This window comes from Bufo bufo, chromosome 1 (genome assembly GCF_905171765.1).
Source record: "Bufo bufo chromosome 1, aBufBuf1.1, whole genome shotgun sequence".
Taxonomy (NCBI): domain Eukaryota; kingdom Metazoa; phylum Chordata; class Amphibia; order Anura; family Bufonidae; genus Bufo; species Bufo bufo.
In genome coordinates this window covers 68,829,879-68,851,644 of record NC_053389.1, presented here as the reverse complement: position 1 = coordinate 68,851,644, position 21,766 = coordinate 68,829,879, and the positions used below count along the sequence as shown (strand labels likewise).

General features: G+C 43.4%; 1 protein-coding gene across 1 annotated transcript; it reads right to left on the bottom strand.

Annotated features, from left to right (window-relative positions):
- Positions 1-5,330: 5,330 nt before the first annotated feature.
- Positions 5,331-11,543, bottom strand: LOC120996263 (apolipoprotein A-IV-like). The gene is made up of 4 exons (XM_040426074.1): positions 11,390-11,543; positions 11,174-11,264; positions 9,098-9,224; positions 5,331-7,001 (listed from the first exon to the last, which is right to left on the bottom strand). Exons 2-4 carry the CDS (start codon positions 11,220-11,222, stop codon positions 6,074-6,076), a joined length of 1,104 nt encoding a protein of 367 aa, XP_040282008.1. The 5' UTR covers positions 11,223-11,264; positions 11,390-11,543; the 3' UTR covers positions 5,331-6,073.
- Positions 11,544-21,766: the final 10,223 nt, after the last annotated feature.

Sequence of the window (21,766 nt, the reverse complement as noted above, 5' to 3'; positions counted from 1 at the left end):
ATATGGGGGCTAATTGGAGGCATATGGGGGCTAATAGGGGACTAATTGGAGGCATATGGGGGCTAATTGGAGGCATATGGGGGCTAATTATGCATAATGGGGGCTAATTAGAGACACAATAGGGGCTAATTAGACTATTAGAGGCATATGGGGCTAATGAGGAATATGGGCGCTAATTAGGCATATGGGGGCTAATTAGGCATATGGGGGCTAATAAGAGGCATAATGGCTTATAATGGGGCTAATGAGGCATAAGGGCTGATATGAGAGGCATAATGTGTCTTCCACAGATGCCCCCATAACAGTACGCCTGTGGAAGCAAGCAGAGGACGGCACAGCAGACGACGGAATAGCTTCTTTTGTAAGTAAATAGTTTTATTATAAATGTATCCCTGCATACCGCAATTCTCTCGTATTTTGTAATCTTATTTATATATACTTATTTTGTTTTTGCCCCCCCATTTTTGACTGTGGTATCTTTGTGCCCCCCCTATATATTGTTCCTAGAGTCGCCACTGGTAGCCATAATATTACTGCTATAACCAATGAAGGACAGAACCCATGTGTATTATGCTTGTGACTCTTCACCGATGGGCTCACCGCTAAATATTGACACAAAGGTTGTCTGTCAGCAGTTTTGCATCCTTGTAGCACCTATATAGGTAATAGGAGAGCAGTAAGCGTACCTTTTGTGACAGTTTTGTCAGGGTTAATTGCTTGCCTGCACCTATAGAAGAAGGTGTCTGGGTGTGAGGGCTTTATATTCTGAACTTGTATGACATGTACTTTGCTATAACTAAGAAGATATATTTAATTGTTCGAAACATGTTTGTAATGATTTGGAGGTTTTATCTACTGCTGGAAGATTTCATTTTGGAGTCTTGCAGGTTGGGCTGCTTTCCCAATCCATCCCCTCTACTCTGAGTGACAGCTGAATCATCCAATCATGAGATTGCAAGAGCTGTCACTCAAAGCAGAAGGGAGGGGCTGTGGAAGTCTTCAGTGCAGATAGCTGAGGGCATTGAACATATTGGGACCGCCTCCGTGGCACTTGCGATCACGACAGTTGGGGTTGTCCAAGTGTTTGATACTGATGGCCTATCCTTAGGATAGGTCATGAGTGTCAGATTGGTGGGAGTCTGACTCTCGGCACCAACAACTATCAGCTATTTGAAGGGGCTGCGGCGCTCATGGAATCCAGTGACATCATGTTTATCGGTCACATGGCCTAGGTGCAGCTTAATCACAATCAAGTGAATGGGGCTGAGCTGCGATACCAAGCAGAGCTTCTATCCAATGGACTGCGCAATGCTTGGTAAGCTACGAGAAGACTGCAGCATTTACCGCAGTGCTGCAGCCCCCTCAAACAGCAGATTGGCTGGGGAGCTAGGAGTTGGACTCCGCACCGATCAGATACTGACGACCTATCCTGATGATAGGTCACCAGAAGGGATGAGCGAATCGACTTCGAATGAAACATCCGAAGTCGATTTGCATAAAACTTTGTTCTAATACTGTACGGAGCAGGAGCTCCGTACGGTATTAGAATGTATTGGCTCTGATAATCAGAAGTTATTGCTTTGCGAAGTCTCGTGAGACTTCGTGCAATAACTTCATAAATTAATTTGTACTGTAAAAAACAATTTCCCGAACTCGGGTTCAGTTCCAAGTTACCACTTGGAACCGAACCCGAGTTCTGGAAACTTTTTTTTACAGTACAAATTAATTTATGAAGTTATTGCGCAAAGTCTCTTGAGACTTCGAGAAGCAATAACTTTGGCTCATTGGAGCCAATACATTCTAAGGCTACTTTCACACTTGCGTTCGGAGCGGATCCGTCTGGTATCTGCACAGACGGATCCGCTCCTATAATGCAAACGATGGTATCCGTTCAGAACAGATCCATCTGCATTATATTTCAGAAAAAAATCTAAGTCTAATTGTTAGTTTTGCATTGAAAGTCAATGGAGGACGGATCCGTTTGAAATTGCACCATGTTGTGTCAACGTCAAACGGATCCGTCCCCATTGACTTACATTGTAAGTCTGGACGGATCCAAGTGTGAAAGTAGCCTAATACTATACGGAGCTCCTGCTCCGTACAGTATTAGAAGGAAGTTTTATGCATTTCATCCGAAGTCGATTCGCTCATCCCTAGTCACCAGTATTAAACGTTCAGAAAATCCCCTTAAAAATGTGATTTTTCGGTCATGCAACCTGCATGACCACCATCCCAGGTATGCTTACTCTGCTGTCAGTGGTTTTGAGGGGCAAAACTTGTCGCAGACTCCCTTTAATGCCAGTAATGAAACCCTGATTTCAGAATCATTTATATACAGTCGGGTCCATAAATATTGGGACATCGACACAATTCTAACATTTTTGGCTCTATACACCACCACAATGGATTTGAAATTATTGAACAAGATGTGCTTTACCTGCAGACTGTCAGCTTTAATTTGAGGGTATTTACATCCAAATCAGGTGAACGGTGTAGGAATTACAACAGTTTGCATATGTGCCTCCCACTTGTTAAGGAACCAAAAGTAATGGGACAGAATAATAATCATAAATCAAACTTGGTTGCAAATCCTTTGCAGTCAATTACAGCCTGAAGTCTGGAACACATAGACATCACCAGACGCTGGGTTTCATCCCTGGTGATGCTCTGCCAGGCCTCTACTGCAACTGTCTTCAGTTCCTGCTTGTTCTTGGGGCATTTTCCCTTCAGTTTTGTCTTCAGCAAGTGAAATGCATGCTCAATCGGATTCAGGTCAAGTGATTGACTTGGCCATTGCAGAACATTCCACTTCTTTCCCTTAAAATACTCTTTGGTTGCTTTTTCAGTATGCTTTGGGTCATTGTCCATCTGCACTGTGAAGCGCCGTCCAATGAGTTCTGAAGCATTTGGCTGAATATGAGCAGATAATATTGCCTGAAACACTTCAGAATTCATCCTGCTGCTTTTGTCAGCAGTCACATCATCAATAAATACAAGAGAACCATTTCTACTGGCAGCCATACATGCCCACGCTATGACACTACCACCACCATGCTTCACTGATGAGGCTGGTGGTATGCTTAGGATCATGAGCAGTTCCTTTCCTTCTCCATACTCTTCTCTTCCCATCACTCTGGTACAAGTTGATCTTGGTCTCATCTGTCCATAGGATGTTGTTCCAGAACTGTGAAGGCTTTTTTGGATGTCATTTGGCAAACTCTAATCTGGCCTTTTTGTTTTTGAGGCTCATCAATGGTTTACATCTTGTGCTGAACCCTCTGTATTCACTCTGGTGAAGTCTTCTCTTGATTGTTGACTTTGACACACATACACCTACCTCCTGGAGAGTGTTCTTGATCTGGCCAACTGTTGTGAAGGGTGTTTTCTTCACCAGGGAAAGAATTCTTGGGTCATCCACCACAGTTGTTTTCCGTGGTCTTTCGGGTCTATTGGTGTTGCTGAGCTCACCGGTGCGTTCCTTCTTTTTAAGAATGTTCCAAACAGTTGTTTTGGCCATGCCTAATGTTTTTGCTATCTCTCTGATGGGTTTGTTGTGTTTTTTCAGCCTAATGATGGCTTGCTTCACTGATAGTGACAGCTCTTTGGATCTCATCTTGAGAGTTGACAGCAACAGATTCCAAATGCAAACAGCACACGTGAAATGAACTCTGGACCTTTTATCTGCTCATTGTAATTGGGATAATGAGGGAATAACACACACCTGGCCATGGAACAGGCGAGAAGCCAATTGTCCCATTACTTTTGGTTCTTTAACAAGTGGGAGGCACATATGCAAAATGTTGTAATTCCTACACCGTTCAATTCACAGCCTGACAGAACGTTAGTAACAAAAAACAATAAATATTTTATTAGGAAAAAAAAAGGTTGGGTATAGATAAAATCAGGCGTACAGGAATTAGTAGTGTGGAGAGGGAACTGTATTATACCATCCACAACTCTGATAGCCTGAATAAATGACCTTTATATATGTGGCAAGAATCCAGTGTTGGGACACTAATTGATATCCAGCCTTGATATATAAGGTAAAATGAGTACACCACCCAGCCTTGGATTACTACATAAAATGCAATATGTTATTACAGCTGCTTATGGTATGATCTAGCAGACTGGTAATTGCATATATTAGTACTTGCAGTCCACTGGGCCAGATATCCCCAGAAACTGCTCCCCTATAGGCTGAGCGAAGTATCAAAGAACCTGTGCTCACACAGCGGCACTCGTGATCAGGGTATCACTGTATTAACATGCCCTCTGCCCTAAGCACAGCTACACCGTTCACCTGATTTGGATGTAAATACCCTCAAATTAAAGCTGCCAGTCTGCAGTTAAAGCACATCTTGTTTGCTTCATTTCAAATCCATTGTGGTGGTGTATAGAGCCAAAAATGTTACAATTGTGTCGATGTCCCAATACTTATGGACCTGACTGTACCATACATTGTGCATTGCTCCGTTGCATTTTATTGAACAGGAGTAAAAATAAAAAATACAAGTTAAAGGGAGGCAACGAACTCCAGCATTAGGCCTCCTGCACACGAACACCGACCATGGGGCAGCCGCAGCGGATCACGAACCCATTCACTTTAATGGGTCCGCGATCCGGCCGTTCCGCAAAAAGATAGAACATGTTCTATCCTTTTGCGGAACGGAAGCACGGGACAAAACCCCACTGAAGCACTCCGTAGTGCTTCCGTAGGGTTCCATGCTTCCGTTCCGCACCATTCCGCATCTCCGGAGTTGCGGACCCATTAAAGTGAATGGGTCCGCATCGGGGCCCTTATGAGGAACAGTGCGTATGCGGTCCACAATATGGCAACGGGACACCTACGGTTGTGTGCAGAAGGCCTTAGCTGCAGGAAACATACTGGTTGCTGTGCTTACGAGAAACCTACAGGAAATTCGTCTATTGTGCATTCACGTTGAAAGAGAAGATGCCAACTATTAACTTTCTCTACATGTTAAATGCCATTTGCTGAAGTGAGACAACCCCGTAAAAGGCTTGCTCAACAACAGAAGTGCGTCGGTCTCGACCGCGGCTAGGGGTCCCCTTTTAGTAATGGAATAAATATTTTGTCGTGATGCCAGTTGCAGTGAAGCAACAACGGGAACAGGGACCCTTTTAGTGATGTGGTGGTACCCAGGTGTAGGAATGCCAGAGTGGTGTAGAGTGGCCTAACTGTCCCTTAATGGTGTTGCACTTGTCACAGTGCTCCTACCTGGATACGCTGGACCCCGGGCGGTGTTGTCCGCAGCAGAGAAAAGGGGTAGTTGGTAAAGGGGATAAAGAAATAAATTGAGTCCAGACCTGTATATAGTAGAACAGCAGCTTTACTTTCAATGAACGTTTCTCCAAACAGTTTACAGGATTTATCTTAGTTTCCAGCAGGAATTGGCATTAACTGTGGCAGACAAACTCCTCTCTACTACGTCTGTTGCTCTCTGGCTCTGCTATGCTAACAGGCTGGCTATGGAACTCAGCTTCTTCTTTATGCTGTACTTCACTTTCTGTGGTCTGGTCTGTCTCTAAATTTATCTAGGGAAAACTGTCCTCCTGGTCTCCTGGCTTTGAGCTTTGACCTCCTAATCCAGCTGAGCTGAAGGTGCTCAAGCTGGCCCAGACAGGGATCGTCCAGCAGGGACCGGGCTCCTGCTTCCTTCATGCAGCAAGTGGGAAAAATACCCACCACACCACAGAGGGGGGTTAGAATGGAAGGAAAGGTCCTATTCTAGGTACCTGTAGCTCTACCATGTTTGCCGCCATCTGCTGGTGAATCAGGCACATTACATGAAAACATAAACAGTTGCAATAAAATAGATATGCACAGTGTGACGGTCCTGCAATAAATAAGTATGATGACATGAGGTTAACCATAGGAGACAGTAGCAAGGCGCAAAGGTGGTAACGGCACTCTGGGGCGTTACAGAAGCATAGTAAAAGTACAATATAATAGATGTAAGCAGTTTTATGAGTTCAGTTTGAAAGCCTCTTTCTCAATTGACGGTGTCAGTTTGAGTGACGTCTATCAGCTGGCATAAAGTCAATAGAATAAAATTTAGTTTTCGGTGGAGACGCCCTTGCTGATGAAATATTGGATCTTGTCTCGGACATCTTTCTCTAAGAACTCCACTTGATCCTGTATGGTGACCGTGTATTCGCCCAGCTTCTGCTTCATGTCTTCCACTCTCTGTACAAGGGCCTTGTTGAGGGCATCTGCATAGGGGCTCATTGTTTCTTTGAACTCAACAATCTTCTTGTCCATCTTCTGGTTCATCTCAGAAAAATATGGCTCCAATTTCTGCTTGGCGTTTGTCAAATCTCCGTTCAGCGTGCTTCTTAGCTCATTGGCATAGGGGTAAAGTTGTTCTTTCAGCTGCACAGTGAACTCCAAGATTTTGCCCTCCATCTGCTCAACATTCTTCTTCATCTGAAAGTCCATGGCCTCAATCTGCTTGCGCAGCTCATCTTGGACATCTTCTGCATAGGGTGTAAGGTTTTTATACAGCTCTTGGAGTTGTTGATCGATGTTATCTTTCATTTTTTCAGTGACCGGCTTAATTTGCTTTCTCAGTTGTTCCACGTTGTCATCTATTGTAGCCCTTAGTTCTTGGGAATATGGGGTCAGTGATTCCTGAACACGGTCAACATTTTCTCTGATCTTGGCTTCCAACTCCTTGGTTACAGATTTTAGCTGCTTGCTTACTATCTGGGTGTTCTTATCCAGCTGGGTCCGTAACTGCTCTGCATATGGAGCCAGTTTTATCTGGAGTTCCTCTGCGTTCCTGTTCAGTTGCTTGTGCACCTCATCCGCATATGGTAACAACTTGACCTTCAGCGTTTCCAGCTCCTGTCTTATTTGCTCCCGCAACTTTTCTGAATCCTTGGTTAGCTGCTCGTGTATCTGTTTTGCAAAGGGAATGAGCTGTTGCTGTAAATCTCCTGCGTATAGATTTACACTCTTCAGGTTTTCTTCTATCAGAATACTGCGAAGAAAGGAAAGGATTTAGCTACTACAAAAACAATAATCTTCATCAATAGTAGTGATGTGCACAGTGGTGGGGCTTCTAAAGCATCATAAGATCATATATCATTCTTATAGAGTTTGCCAGAATGGTTGCCCTCATTGAAATTTTTAAATCGACAAAGAAAAAAACAAAACTCCAGTACATGGATATGTAAAAACCTCTTTCAATACCCAATGAAAATTTTGATTATGGGCCTTGCTAAGAAGATAAAGATAGATAGATATCTAGATAGATAGATATTTGTTAGATAGGAAGGAAGGAAATAAATAAAGAAAGAAAAATAGAAAGAGAGAGAGAAAGAAAAAAAAAGAAAGAAAGACGGATAGAAGGATCAATAAATAGACAGATGAGAAATGGATAATAGATAGATAGATAGATAGATAGATAGATATTTGTTAGATAGGAAGGAAATAAATGAAGAAAGAAAGAAAGAAAGAAAGAAAGATATATAGATAGGAGACAGATGAGAAATGGATAATAAATAGATAGATAGATATTTGTTAGATAGGAAGAAAGAAAGAAAGAAAGAAAGAAAGAAAGAAAGAAAAAGAAAGAAAGACAGATAGACGGCTGAATAGATAGACGGACGAATAGATAGACAGATAGATGATAAATGTATGATAGATAGATAGATAGATAATAGATAGATAAATAGATAGATAGATAGATAGATAGATAGGAGATAGACAGATATTTGTTAGATAGGAAGGAAGGAAATAAATGAAGAAAAATAGAAAGAAAGAAAGAAAGAAAGAAAAAGAAAGGACGGATAGACGGACGAATAGATAGACGGACGAATAGATAGACAGATAGATGATAAATGTATGATAGATAGATAGATATATAGATAGGAGATAGATAGTAGATAGATAGATAGATAGATAGATATGAGATAGATAGATAGATAGATAGATAGATATGATATAGATAGATATTCGGCGGCCTGCATGTTACATTTAGGAGATTCCAAGCACATTGTTGGATCTCAGTACATGCTATTGCTGATTTATTCCCTCTCCTCTGTGCTGACATCCCATTCAAAGGGGTTCTCCAGGAATTAAGAAAATGAAAATACTTTATTACTTTATTATAAATGTATTCCCAAATACCTTTCATTAGTTATAATGGCTTGTTTTGTCCAGGGAGCAGTCATTAGGAGAAACAAAATGGCTGCTGTCCTATTAGTACACACAAAACCTGTCCTAATCACACAGCAGGACAAGTTACTTCACAACACTGAGCTAAAGAGCTGTCTCATCCTCCTCTCTGCTCTGCTTGTCAGGGATTATGATCCTGAATACAGCTAATAAGATCTTCAGCTGAATCTCTGTGGGAATGGAGTTCATGAGAAGAGGAGGTGTGGTGAAGTGAATAAATTAGCTAGGAAGCGGCGCTGGGCGGGGAGGGGATCTGTGGATGACACTTAGGGGGATCTGTGGATGACATTTATGGTGATCTGTGGTGGATGACACTAATGGGGATCTGTGGATGACACTTATGGGGGATCTGTGGATGACACTGTTATGGATGATCTGTGGGGTTGGCCAGACGGCTAGGCCCTTCACTGTAGTTATTAACCCCATTCAGCAGTCCCCCTTTCACTGAAGGGGGGACTGCTGAAAGGGGTTAATAACTACTGTGAAGGCCCCCCCCCGGTGGTGATGAGGGCGTGGCTTCATAGGGTGGGGGCGTGGCTTCACGTGGGCTCGTGCCCCAGATCTCTTCAGACTCTAGCAACGCCCCTGCAGGATCATAATCCCTGACAAGAAGAGAGGAGGAAGAGGCAGCTCTTTACCTCAGTGTTGTAAAGTAACTTGTCCTGATGTGTGATTAGGACAGGTTTTGTGTGGACTAATAGGAAGGTGGCCATTTTTTTTCTCCTAATGATTGCTCCCTATACAAAACAAGCCATTACAGGTAACATATTTATCATAAAGTAATATTTAAGTATTTTCATTTTCTTAATTCCTAGAGAATCCATTTAATATTGCTTCCTTATACTCTAGTAATTTTAATTTGCCCCCATTAGATACGCTCCCATCCCGCCAACTTACTTTAGCTGTTTCCTGACGTCAGACTGCTGTATCTGCTCCACTCTATCCTTTGTACCACTGCTCAGCTGGGAGAAGTACTTCCAGAAAGAATCAGATATTTGCTCAGAGCTGATGTCAGCCTGGGATCCTAAAAATAAAAATAATCGATCAGTTTCTGAGGGAACCTAACTAGACAAATACAACAGGTTCCCTTTAAGTACATTGTCAGGATATTCAGTTATACATATGGGTTTTCTTAAAGGGGACATGTTAACTATCCTGATAGAAAAGGGGTTTTATGGAACTAAGATATTGATGACAAGTCCATAGGACAGGTCATTATTAGAGATCGGTGGAAGTCCAACTCCGATCAGCCATCACTTGTAGCTTTGGTTCTGGGCATTAAACAGTGTATGTAGCCGGAACACCACAGCTCCGTACACTGTGTAGTGGTACACAGCTCCTGTTCAGTTAAATGGAGAATCAGTTGCAATACCCAAGAATGCCACTACATGGTGTATGGAGCTGTGGTGTTTCGGCTCCATACACTGTTTAATCTGGAGCTGCAGCTGCCACTAACTGCTAATCTTTGGGATGCCAAGTGTCAGACCCCCACCTATCTGATATTAATAAATTATTAACCCCAGAAAACCCCTTTAATGTTTTAATAAATACTTTTGTTCACCATGAAATAGAAACTGTGTCATGCCTTTACACTTCCTAGAAATTTTGCAATCAATTAGCAACTGGGTATTGTAATTTTTTTTTGCCAAAGCGGTCAGCTTTGTTAAGACAGTGCCTGAACATGTAGGTACATGCCCCTAAATGGTCAAACCCAGTTGTCATTTTATTCACAAAATTTCTAGTTGGAATAACACAGGGGTGGCACTAGAGTTCTAACACAGTTCTAAAAAATGATGCTCCAAAATTGGTGAACACAGGTAATTACTAAAACAGACATGTCAGGCGAGGGGACTGGTTCTCTTTAAAGCAATGAACAATGTTACGGAAACTAATTGTATATAATAATGGTATTAATGGAGTCACTTTCTTTACAGAAAGGTCTATTCCAAAAATAACCTTCAGGGGCCTTCATTTCAAGGCGGGCGCATTCTATGGTGGGTCATATCGACTCAATAAATTTGCCTCAGTGACTTTCAGGATTCAGTATAACTTGTATCTTATTTATTTAAATCCCTGCCTTTCTTTGCTTAGGAGTCCAGTGGGTGGAGTCACACAATGATTGACAACTGCCAGTGAAAGATAAAAGGCCTGATTCACACAATCGTGCTCAGTCCGGGAAACATGGCTCATGTGTCGGCTGCATCTCCGGGACAGACTGTGGCTTCCCTGACCTCAACCTTGTCAGTAGTGACAACTTGACAACTTGTGTCAGCATTGGGAAGTTGCAGGATGCTATAGGTCATAGGCTGTACTGCCAGTATAGTATAATGCAGTTCTTCATCAAACCCTATCATGAAAAAACTACAAAACAAGATCCTATAATGAAAGTATCACATGTTCCTATTCTTCCTCTTTCTGCTCCATGCCACTTTTGGTGGATGTGATATAGGAAATGACCGGAGGATTATTCACTAAATTTGTATATACAGCATATAAATACATATAATGTATAGTAGATGTGATCAGAAGATTCTGATGGTGACTAAAAGTTATTATTTTATACAGATTTCTGCCTGGTAAGCATCTATAATCCTCCGCTACATGCCCTGACCTTATCCTGTATTAATCCATTGTCTGCTGACCTAACCCCTGTTTCTCGGATATGTTTAAACTCTTCCAGACCTGACCTCAGCCTGTCTTCTGACTATTGTCTCACTCCTCGATGTGTCTGACCCCCATAGGTCAGTCATTAACTACACCAGGACTATCTCAAGAGGTAGCGGCCTGGTGGCTACCCTGCAGTGAAGACCAGATCCCTGTATAGGGGTTAAAGGGTGAAAACCAGGGGACTTCCAGGAAAACACCCTTAGAGATAGCCCAAAGCCAAATCGGTTAGTTGGCACAGTGCCAACTCATTGCCCTTTACAATATGTACTTTGTCAAGAAACAACTACCCCATAAACCCATACTGACCTGTGATTGTGCACAGTACCAGTGCAAGCACTGCTATTCTCACCAGCATATTGACTCGAAACCTAGTTTTCAGACCCTTAGTGCTGTAAATCTGTAAAAAAGAGAGAGTTATCGTGAGGAATCCTGAGCAAGTCTGGTTAAGATCTACCAATAATTCCCCTAGATTTTCTTCCATATATTGTCTATGTTCCCATCCACTGCCACCTGTCTCCTTACCTGATCTCCTTACGTTAGATGATGATGATGATGAGCTGAAACCACAAGCCCTTTATATTAGACTCTCCCTGTATCGGCGGTGCCTCAAGGCAGTGTTCTGGACTTTAGATTGTTTTTACAACGTGGAATTCCTGACGTGTCCCTGTTTTCCTTGTGATGCTGGAAGTTTGATTAGCTCAGTAAACCCTGGACACTGAGTCACAGTCATGAAGATGGATGGGGAAGAGGTGGGGGGGGGGGGGGGGCGGTGAATATTTGTTTTTGTTCAAAAACCGCTCAATGGTGGACTGAAAAATACCAAGCGACCATCATTACAAAAGCTCCCTGTCTACGAGCTAGAGGTTACTTCAGTTCACATGTGGGAACATGCACAATAACAGGGCAGGCCAAGATTCTCTGCAATGTCCGTTAATGGGCACAGTCAGTCCGAAAAATCTGTTTGCAGAAGGATTGGGTCAAATAACTCTTTAAAGTGTTCATTTTGTTCTGACCAAATACATGGAAGCATACTGTGGTCTACGCAGAATGTGAGGTTAATCAGCAACCTCTGGAACTTAGAAACAGCCTGCCGGATCCGTGAATACCAGGCGCAACCATGCGCTACCACGATGCGGTCCAGCCTCATTCACTATAATGGGGGCCGACAGAGATTTGGGAGCTACCCGCCGGCAAATATGGCGAGAAGTGGTCAGATGAAAACTGCTACGTGCAGCGGTGTTTGTCTGGCCGCTCCTCGACATACTTGCCAGTTAGCGGCCGGATCTTCACCGGTCCCCATTATGGTGAATAGGGCCGGACGGTATCTTAGCAGCGCATGGTTGCGCCCATTATTCACGGATCTGTTTGCCGCAAATGTGAAACTGGCCTAAGATTTTCAGCCTAATGAGCTGGACATCATGATAATTCATTATAAGTGTGAAGAGCTGAGGTGGTTAATTTTATACATACTGTAGGTATTTGGCTAAAAAAGGTCAATTTTTAAAGGGGTTTTCTGAGACTCCTATATTGACATGATCTTAGGTCATCAATATCTGATAGGTGGGGTCTGACTCCTGGCACCCCTATTGGTAAATTGTTTGAAGAGGTCGCAGTGCTCCGTTGAGCACTGCGACCTCTTCCTAGGCTAATGATGGCACGTTTATTGGTCACATAGCCTGTGTGCAGCTCAGATCCACTCAAGTGAATGAGCCTGAGGTGCAATACCAAGTACAGATGATGTGCGAACTTGAATGGGTCTGTGATTCGTATTTTTTTGCGGTGCGGAGGCACTGACAGAAACACCACGGAAGCACATCTTCCATTCCGCACCTCCTTCCATGCCTCCATTCCGCACCGCAGCTCTTGATTGCAGACCCATTCAAGCCACGGCCGGGCAATGGCCGTGTGCATGAGGCCTAAGTCAATGGTGACGATCAGTTTTTTCGGACCGTCTTGTTCATTTGGGATATATAACAACCGGATCCATTCTGAACAGATGCAGACGGTTGTATTATATGCCGGATGCGTTTTTACTGAACCTATGATGGATCGAGCAAAAACGCAGATGTGACAGTAGCCTAAGGCTACTTTCACACTAGCGTTGTTTGAATCCGGCGTTCAATTCCGACACCGGAACTGCCCGCCGGATCCAGAAAAACGTGTGAAAACGGATTACATTTGAATCCTGATCAGGATTTTGATCACAATGAAAAAATGCATTGGAAAAAACGGATCCGCCATTTATGGACTTTAACTTTTTTTTCACATTTTTCGGGTTTAACATGTAAAAGCCGGATCCGGTTTGACGGAACACACGGCGTTAATGCAAGTCAATAGAAAAAAGGCCGGATCCGGCGTTCAGTCAAAGTGTTCCGGTTTTTTGGCGGAGGTAAAAATACAGCATGCTACGGTTTTCTGAAAAGCCTGATCAGTCAAAAAGACTTAAGTGAAGACATCCTGATGCATCCTGAACGGATTACTCTCCATTCAGAATGCATTAGGATAAAACTGATCAGTTCTTTTCCGGATTTGAGCCCCTAGGACGGAACTCAGCGCCGGAAAAGAAAAACGCTAGTGTGAAAGTATCCGAAGTAGAGATGAGCGAACTTCTGTTTTAAGTTCGGCGTCTAAAGTTCGGCTTCCGGTTAGCGGAGGATCCCGATATGGATTCCGAATTCCGTTGTGGTCCGTGGTAGCGGAATCAATAATGGCCATTATTGATTCCGCTACCACGGACCACAACGGAATTCGGAATCCATATCGGGATCCTCCGCTAACCGGAAGCCAAACTTTAGACGCCGAACTTAAAACAGAAGTTCGCTCATCTCTAGTCCTAAGTCATTAATATGATTATGCTGGGGGGAAATAGGCATACCATTGTAAGAAATAAGCCTTTCTTATTATTCTATTATGGCGAGCTTTTTGGTTTAATTACAGTCGTGTAATTACCTTATTGCTACAAGTACGGTAATAATAGTAATCATACTGTTCACTGAACAGAGCTTTTGATCTGATAATAAATACGTAGCTAATTACAGGATGTCCTACTGCTTTGATCTCACCTAGTCTGTATCAATCTGTGGGAGAACTTGGCATCAAGTGTTCAATTTTTCTACAGCGCCACCACAGGGGGTAGGAAACATTACACAGTTTCCATTCAAATGAATGGCCTGTCCATGTTATGCATGGACATACTGTACCAGGTTCTTCAAAGTGAAAGTTCGGGTCCATTCACACGTCCACAACTTGGGTCCAGATCCGTTCCGCAGTTTTGCGGAACGGGTGCGGACCCATTCATTTTCAATAGGACCGGAACGGATGCGGACAGCACACTATCTGCTGTCCGCATCCGCATTTCCGGATACGCACTTGCGGATCGGCAATTCCGTTCCCGAAAAAAATAGAACATGTCCTACTGCGGACAAGAAAAGGCATTTTCTATTATACACTGCGTGCAGAATTATTAGGCAAATGAGTATTTTGACCACATCATCCTCTTTATGCATGTTGTCTTACTCCAAGCTGTATAGGCTCGAAAGCCTACTACCAATTAAGCATATTAGGTGATGTGCATCTCTGTAATGAGAAGGGGTGTGGTCTAATGACATCAACACCCTATATCAGGTGTGCATAATTATTAGGCAACTTCCTTTCCTTTGGCAAAATGGGTCAAAAGAAGGACTTGACAGGCTCAGAAAAGTCAAAAATAGTGAGATATCTTGCAGAGGGATGCAGCACTCTTAAAATTGCAAAGCTTCTGAAGCGTGATCATCGAACAATCAAGCGTTTCATTCAAAATAGTCAACAGGGTCGCAAGAAGCGTGTGGAAAAACCAAGGCGCAAAATAACTGCCCATGAACTGAGAAAAGTCAAGCGTGCAGCTGCCAAGATGCCACTTGCCACCAGTTTGGCCATATTTCAGAGCTGCAACATCACTGGAGTGCCCAAAAGCACAAGGTGTGCAATACTCAGAGACATGGCCAAGGTAAGAAAGGCTGAAAGACGACCACCACTGAACAAGACACACAAGCTGAAACGTCAAGACTGGGCCAAGAAATATCTCAAGACTGATTTTTCTAAGGTTTTATGGACTGATGAAATGAGAGTGAGTCTTGATGGGCCAGATGGATGGGCCCGTGGCTGGATTGGTAAAGGGCAGAGAGCTCCAGTCCGACTCAGACGCCAGCAAGGTGGAGGTGGAGTACTGGTTTGGGCTGGTATCATCAAAGATGAGCTTGTGGGGCCTTTTCGGGTTGAGGATGGAGTCAAGCTCAACTCCCAGTCCTACTGCCAGTTTCTGGAAGACACCTTCTTCAAGCAGTGGTACAGGAAGAAGTCTGCATCCTTCAAGAAAAACATGATTTTCATGCAGGACAATGCTCCATCACACGCGTCCAAGTACTCCACAGCGTGGCTGGCAAGAAAGGGTATAAAAGAAGAAAATCTAATGACATGGCCTCCTTGTTCACCTGATCTGAACCCCATTGAGAACCTGTGGTCCATCATCAAATGTGAGATTTACAAGGAGGGAAAACAGTACACCTCTCTGAACAGTGTCTGGGAGGCTGTGGTTGCTGCTGCACGTAATGTTGATGGTGAACAGATCAAAACACTGACAGAATCCATGGATGGCAGGCTTTTGAGTGTCCTTGCAAAGAAAGGTGGCTATATTGGTCACTGATTTGTTTTTGTTTTGTTTTTGAATGTCAGAAATGTATATTTGTGAATGTTGAGATGTTATATTGGTTTCACTGAAAAAAATTAATAATTGAAATGGGTATATATTTGTTTTTTGTTAAGTTGCCTAATAATTATGCACAGTAATAGTCACCTGCACACACAGATATCCCCCTAAAATAGCTAAAACTAAAAACAAACTAAAAACTACTTCCAAAAATATTCAGCTTTGATATTAATGAGTTTTTTGGGTTCATTGAGAACATGGTTGTTGTTCAATAATAAAATTAATCCTCATAAATACAACTTGCCTAATAATTCTGCACTCCCTGTATGACCGGCGATGAGCAGTCCGCGAAATGCGGAACGCACATTGCCGGTGTCCGTGTTTTGCGGATCTGCAATTTGCAGACTGCAAAACACCTAAGGCCGTCTGAATGGACCCTGATGACTCTTTGTAGCCACTCTCCCACATGTGGGTCCAGAGCCTGGAACCCTACTCCTGGAATCAGAGTTTTCTAATAAGGAATTAAAAAAATATATATTTTCTTAACCATACTACATCCCAGATTTACTAACCCTAAAGATTGTGTAAATTTAGATAGGGGCCTCGATTTACTATTGTATCTGTGGCAAACATCTGCCTAAAAAGTGGCACAATTTTGGCTTCTACACTTATACATCAGGAGTGTGGCTTAGTGAAAATGGGGAGGGCTTTGCAGGGAAGTGGAGGGGCCTAGGATGCGCCATTTTGCACCGAAATTGCACCACAATTCTGGCATAAGAATCTGTCTCAATGTAAGCCAGCCAATATACAGGGTTAGAGAAAAGTTTCTATCCCTGCACCACATTTATCATCCAACTGATGCCATGTTTCAGTGAGGCCATGGATACATTACACAGGACTGATACATAAGCTGTACCTGGAATAGCCCTTTAAATCCCCCTCCTACCTGGAATAGCCCTTTAAATCCCCCTCCTACCTGGAATAGCCCTTTAAATCCCCCTCCTACCTGGAATAGCCCTTTAAATCACCCGCCTATCTCTGGGGTTGGACGAATCTGAGGGGTTAAATGTCCGCGATCGTGGACATCACCCGCTAGCTATGGTGCCATCTTTAAACACCTGACATTTGTCGTACATGTATGGCGGATGTTGTGAAGGGGTTAATGGGGCAACATTCATCTAAAATTTATTTTAGTAAAAAAAAAAATATATATAATAACTTTCTTAATCTAACTACTGAGCGCTTCCATTCCATTAGCACAGAGGGTCCATGGAGCAGTGGGTATAGCGTGCATACAGATTTAGGATGTAGTGTACATAGGCATTCAGTATGTCCTGGCGCTGTGTGGCGAGGACACAGTGCAGCACTGGCGCCTGGATAGCGCTGAAGCAGGAGCAAAGTACTGGCAGAGCCCATAAATTAGGAGGAGGGATGAATATTTTTTATTTTTATCTGGTCTGAGGTCTGCATTTAGGGGAAGGTGGGAGTTATAGTGGGCATATGGGTCTGAATTAATTTGAGGTTGGATCTGGGGTCTGAGTAAATTTGGGGTCTCATCTGGGGTCTGTATTAAGCAGGGGTTGTCCAGACATGTAAAATTACTCTCAAATATTGTTCACAAATCTGTCTAATCTGTGTTAGTGAGAACTTCTCCTTTGCCGAGATAATCCATCCCACCTCACAGGTGTGGCATATCAAGGTGCTGATTAGACAGCATGAATATTGCACAGGTTAGACTGCCCACAATAAAAGGCCACTCTAAAATGTGCACAGTTTTGCCTTACTGGGAGGGTGTCAGAAAACCAGTCAGTATCTGGTCTGGCCACCATTTGCCTGACGCAGTGCAACACATCCCTGTCTCATAGAGTTGATCAGGTTGTTGATTGTGGCCTGTGGAATGTTGTCCCACTCCTCTTCAATAGCTGTGCGAAGTTGCAGAATATTGGCAGGAACTGGAACACGCTGTCGTACGCACCGATCCAGAGCATCCCAAACATGCTCAATGGGTGACATGTCCGGTGAGTATGCTGGCCATGCAAGATCTGGGATGTTTTCAGCTTCCAGGAATTGTGTACAGATCCTTGCAATATGGGGCCGTGCATTATCATGCTGCAATATGAGGTGATGGTCGTGGATGAATGGCACAACAATGGGCCTCAGGATCTCGTCACAGTATCTCTGTGCATTCAAAATGCCATCAATAAAATGCACCTGTGTTCGTTGTCCATAACATACGCCTGCCCATACCATAACCCCCCCGCCACCATGGGCCACTCGATCCACAACGTTTTGGTCAGCAAACCGCTAACCCACATGATGTCACACACGCTGTCTGCCATCTGCCCTGAACAGTGAAAACCGTGACTCATCCGTGAACAGAACGCCTCTCCAACGTGCCAGACGCCATCAAATGTGAGCATTTGCCCACTCAAGTTGGTTATGAAGACGAACTGCAGTCAGGTCCAGACCCCGATGAGGACGACGAGCATGCAGATGAGCTTCCCTGAGACGGTTTCTGACAGTTTGTGCAGAAATTCTTTGGTTATGCAAACCAATTGTTGCTGCAGCTGTCCGGGTGGCTGGTCTCAGATGATCATGGAGGTGAACATGCTGGATGTGGAGGTCCTGGGCTGGTGTGGTTACACGTGGTCTGCGGTTATGAGGCCGGTTGGATGTACTACCAAATTCTCTGAAATGCCTTTGGAAACTGCTTATGGTAGAGAAATTAATATTCATTTCACGGGCAACAGCTCTGGTAGACATTTCTGCAGTCAGCATGCCAATTGCACGCTCCCTCAAATGTTGCGACATCTGTGGCATTGTGCTGTGTGATCAAACTGCACATTTCAGAGTGGCTTTTTATTGTGGGCAGTCTAAGGCACACCTGTGCAATATTCATGCTGTCTAATATGTACCTTGATATGCCACACCTGTGAGGTGGGATGGATTATCACGACAAAGGAGAAGTGCTCACTAACACAGATTTAGACAGATTTGTGAACAATATTCGAGAGTAATGGGTCTTTTGTGTATGTAGAAAATGTTTCAGATCTTTGAGTTCAGCTCATGTAAAATGGGAGCAAAACTGAAAGTGTTGCGTTTATATTTTTGTTCAGTGTATTTTGGGACCTGTCGTTGATTTGAGAACAAAAGTCTGCTTTGGGGCTCATCATTTACTAGTTCTGTGCCTGTGCCCTTGGGCCCTTTTATTTTGGCAGTACAGTATTTGGGGTCATTGGCAGCACTGTCAGTACAGTAATATTGATGTATAGGTGAGCAGTAGGCACAATATTAGTGGAAGCTATAGGATGGCAGTGTTAAAGGGGGCAGCTGGATAGAAGGCTTCTTCACTATAGAGGGAGGGAATGGACTGCAGAAGCAATGAGTCAAAGTCGGAGGTGTAACCTGAATCTCCTGGGCCCTAATGCAATCTATAACAGGCCCAATCTACCATGTGTTAATTGTTAATATTGGTGTCTTCTATGGCAAAGGGGTTGTACACCCCTAGTCAAAGATATCTGTAAGCTCTTCAGGAGAAATCATCATGATGGTCTGGACCAAATAGAGAAGAAAAGGAAAATGAATAACTCAAATCAGTGGAGAAGTCACTTGTGAGTGTTATGCCCATGACTGCATCTTTTATAATGCGTGTTCAAGCTCTTTGTTAGAAAGTAAGGTCACTTTAAATTGATTCCGGAGAAGAGGGGAGTTCAATTTGCCTACACTGCCTAGGGCACCAAAATACCTTGTCATGACCCTGTCTTCACCTGCACATCATGCCAGTCATGCATAAGTGACACACCACTGAAATCAGTATGTTTGACAATACTTTATGCTGTCATCAGATTTATTTCAACTCTCAGCAAAGGCAAACAGCAACCCATTCCATGCAGATGTTGCCTAGAGAACGGGGTTGTTGGATTAGTTTTTATTGGCCCCACACACCTGCAGAACTGTACAGACGAGCAGCTGGTAAGCACATGTTCGCCGGCTTCTGTAGTAAAATAATTTTTTGACAGAAGAATTTCTTTAAGGGTACTAGCGTTTTTCTTTTCCGGCATAGAGTTCCGTCACAGGGGCTCTATACCGGAAAAGAACATATCCCCATGCATTCTGAATGGAGAGAAATCCGTTCAGGATGCATCAGGATGTCTTCAGTTCAGTCATTTTGACTGATCAGGCAAAAGATAAAACCGTAGCATGCTACGGTTTTATCTCCGGCGGAAAAAAAAAATCCGTCCTTCTGGTCTGCGCATGCGCAGACCGGTAAAAATGTGAAAAAAGATACAGGACGGATTCGTCTGTCCGCATGACAAGTGGAGAGACGGATCTGTTCTTGCAATACATTTGTGAGACGGATCCACATCTGGATGCGTCTCACAAATGCTTTCAGTCACATCCAGTACGGCGGATCCGGCGGGAAGTTTCCGACGACGGAACCGCCCGCCGGTTCACACTGCCGCAAGTGTGAAAATAGCCTAAGGTGGCTGATGCTAAATTTGAGTATATTTTTATGTAGGAATTGCAGTAGCCTGGTATGAACTCTGTTTAGTAGTCACTACAAAAATGATGATCACTTCTAGATTATTGTCTCCCTTATGTCTTATTTGTTAGAACCAAGTATGATATAGATGATATACAGTATATGAGTTAGATGATCTTATTGCAGTTTTTCACATTGCTGGAATATCAGGACACGTGGAAGTGAGCATTTAGGGGCAGACAACGATAATGTTGTTAGTACAAAGTCCTATCTTCATTGTGTTAGAATAGGTTGTGATGTGTGTCCTGTACCAAAGTCTCTTCAACTTTCACGATCTGAGGGCAAAGTATCTGACAAATACAGAAAGTTCACACAGAAGATAAACTCCAAAAAAGAGTTATGTAATGTTACATAAGTCATGGCCAAATAGCTGCTCAGATGGCTTAGACATACAGTCTACTGTAAGGTTCGCATGCTCAGCTGTGGGTTCAATTCACTTTAATTTGTTCTCCCTAAATAATTAATTCACAAAGGTATGAATCCTACTTACCTGTGGTCCCATGTTTTGCTGATTTTTAGAAAATTCTCCATAATCACTGGTCCCAGCACACGAGGTTGTTGTCGTACAACTAATAATGCTAGGTTCACACTCCTCCGTTGAACTGATCCAGCAGGCTGTTCCTGCAGAGAACAGCCTGCTGGAGTTTACCAGATAATACCGCTCACCGCCTGATCCTATTGACTATAATGGGATCTGGCGGGGGTCTGTTTGCTTTCCGGCAAAAACTGCCAGTTTTTGGCAGCACAAATAACAGTGCATGCAGTCACATCACTGGCTGATTCCCATCACTGGCTGATTGATTATGTTTCCGGTTTTGATAGGAATCTGGAAGTAGAGACTGGCATGGGACCTGGAGTACGAGTAATGGGGGCTCAGTATTACTTTTTATTTTTTTAAGCCATTCTGGCCCTTTTCTATCAGTTGGACAACCCGTTTAAATCCACAACCAACTATTCCTTTGCATATTGTTTGAGAGATGTAGCTGGACTTTCATAAATGTGGCTAAAGATTTAGTTTGGTTCACTTCTCCTGTATCTAAATACACTAGTCAAGGCAGAGTGCCTTGTTGGTGACCACCCCGTCAGCCAACACATGAGGCACATTCCCCTATAACCCCAATCATGGTATGTCTTCATTCAGTGTCTGTCTGATACTCAGTATGACCTGCCTCCTAACAGGTCCTAAGGGAGTCAAATTAGAAGAATTTCCTTAAATGGTTTGGCCCATCTGGGATATTGATCTTTCTAGGATATGCCATCAATGTCAGATAGGAGGGGGTCCCGCTTCTAGAGTCTATCTATAGAATGGGGCCCGCAAAGTAAAGGAGACCATACTATGACCTGCTCTCCATTCATCACTATGGGAGTTACCATGGGAAGTCCCATAGCAATGAATGGAGAGCACACCACACATGCGGATGGAATGGAATTGCTGGAAAAGTTATGGAACTCACATGGTGGTGAACGAAGCGTAGCCTTGAGTGCGCAGCTGCTCACTGTCCACTTTGGGGTCATGTTCTGGAGATAGGAACCCCTATCAGACATTGATGGTGTATCCTAGAGAATGCCATCAATGTCCTAGATGGGTTACCACTTTAAAAAAGCAAAAACTTTCATTAGTGATGTCATTAACTAATGGACGCAGCCCATTGCAGGAGGTTGCTAGGTTGAG

Excerpts from the sequence above, each read along its gene's own strand:
- LOC120996263 (XM_040426074.1), bottom strand. The coding sequence starts at position 11,222 with ATGCTGGTGAGAATAGCAGTGCTTGCACTGGTACTGTGCACAATCACA. Across the intron at positions 9,225-11,173 it reads GGTACTGTGCACAATCACAG|GATCCCAGGCTGACATCAGC; the intron begins GTCAGTATGGGT and ends TTTTATTTTTAG. Across the intron at positions 7,002-9,097 it reads GACGTCAGGAAACAGCTAAA|TATTCTGATAGAAGAAAACC; the intron begins GTAAGTTGGCGG and ends CTTTCTTCGCAG.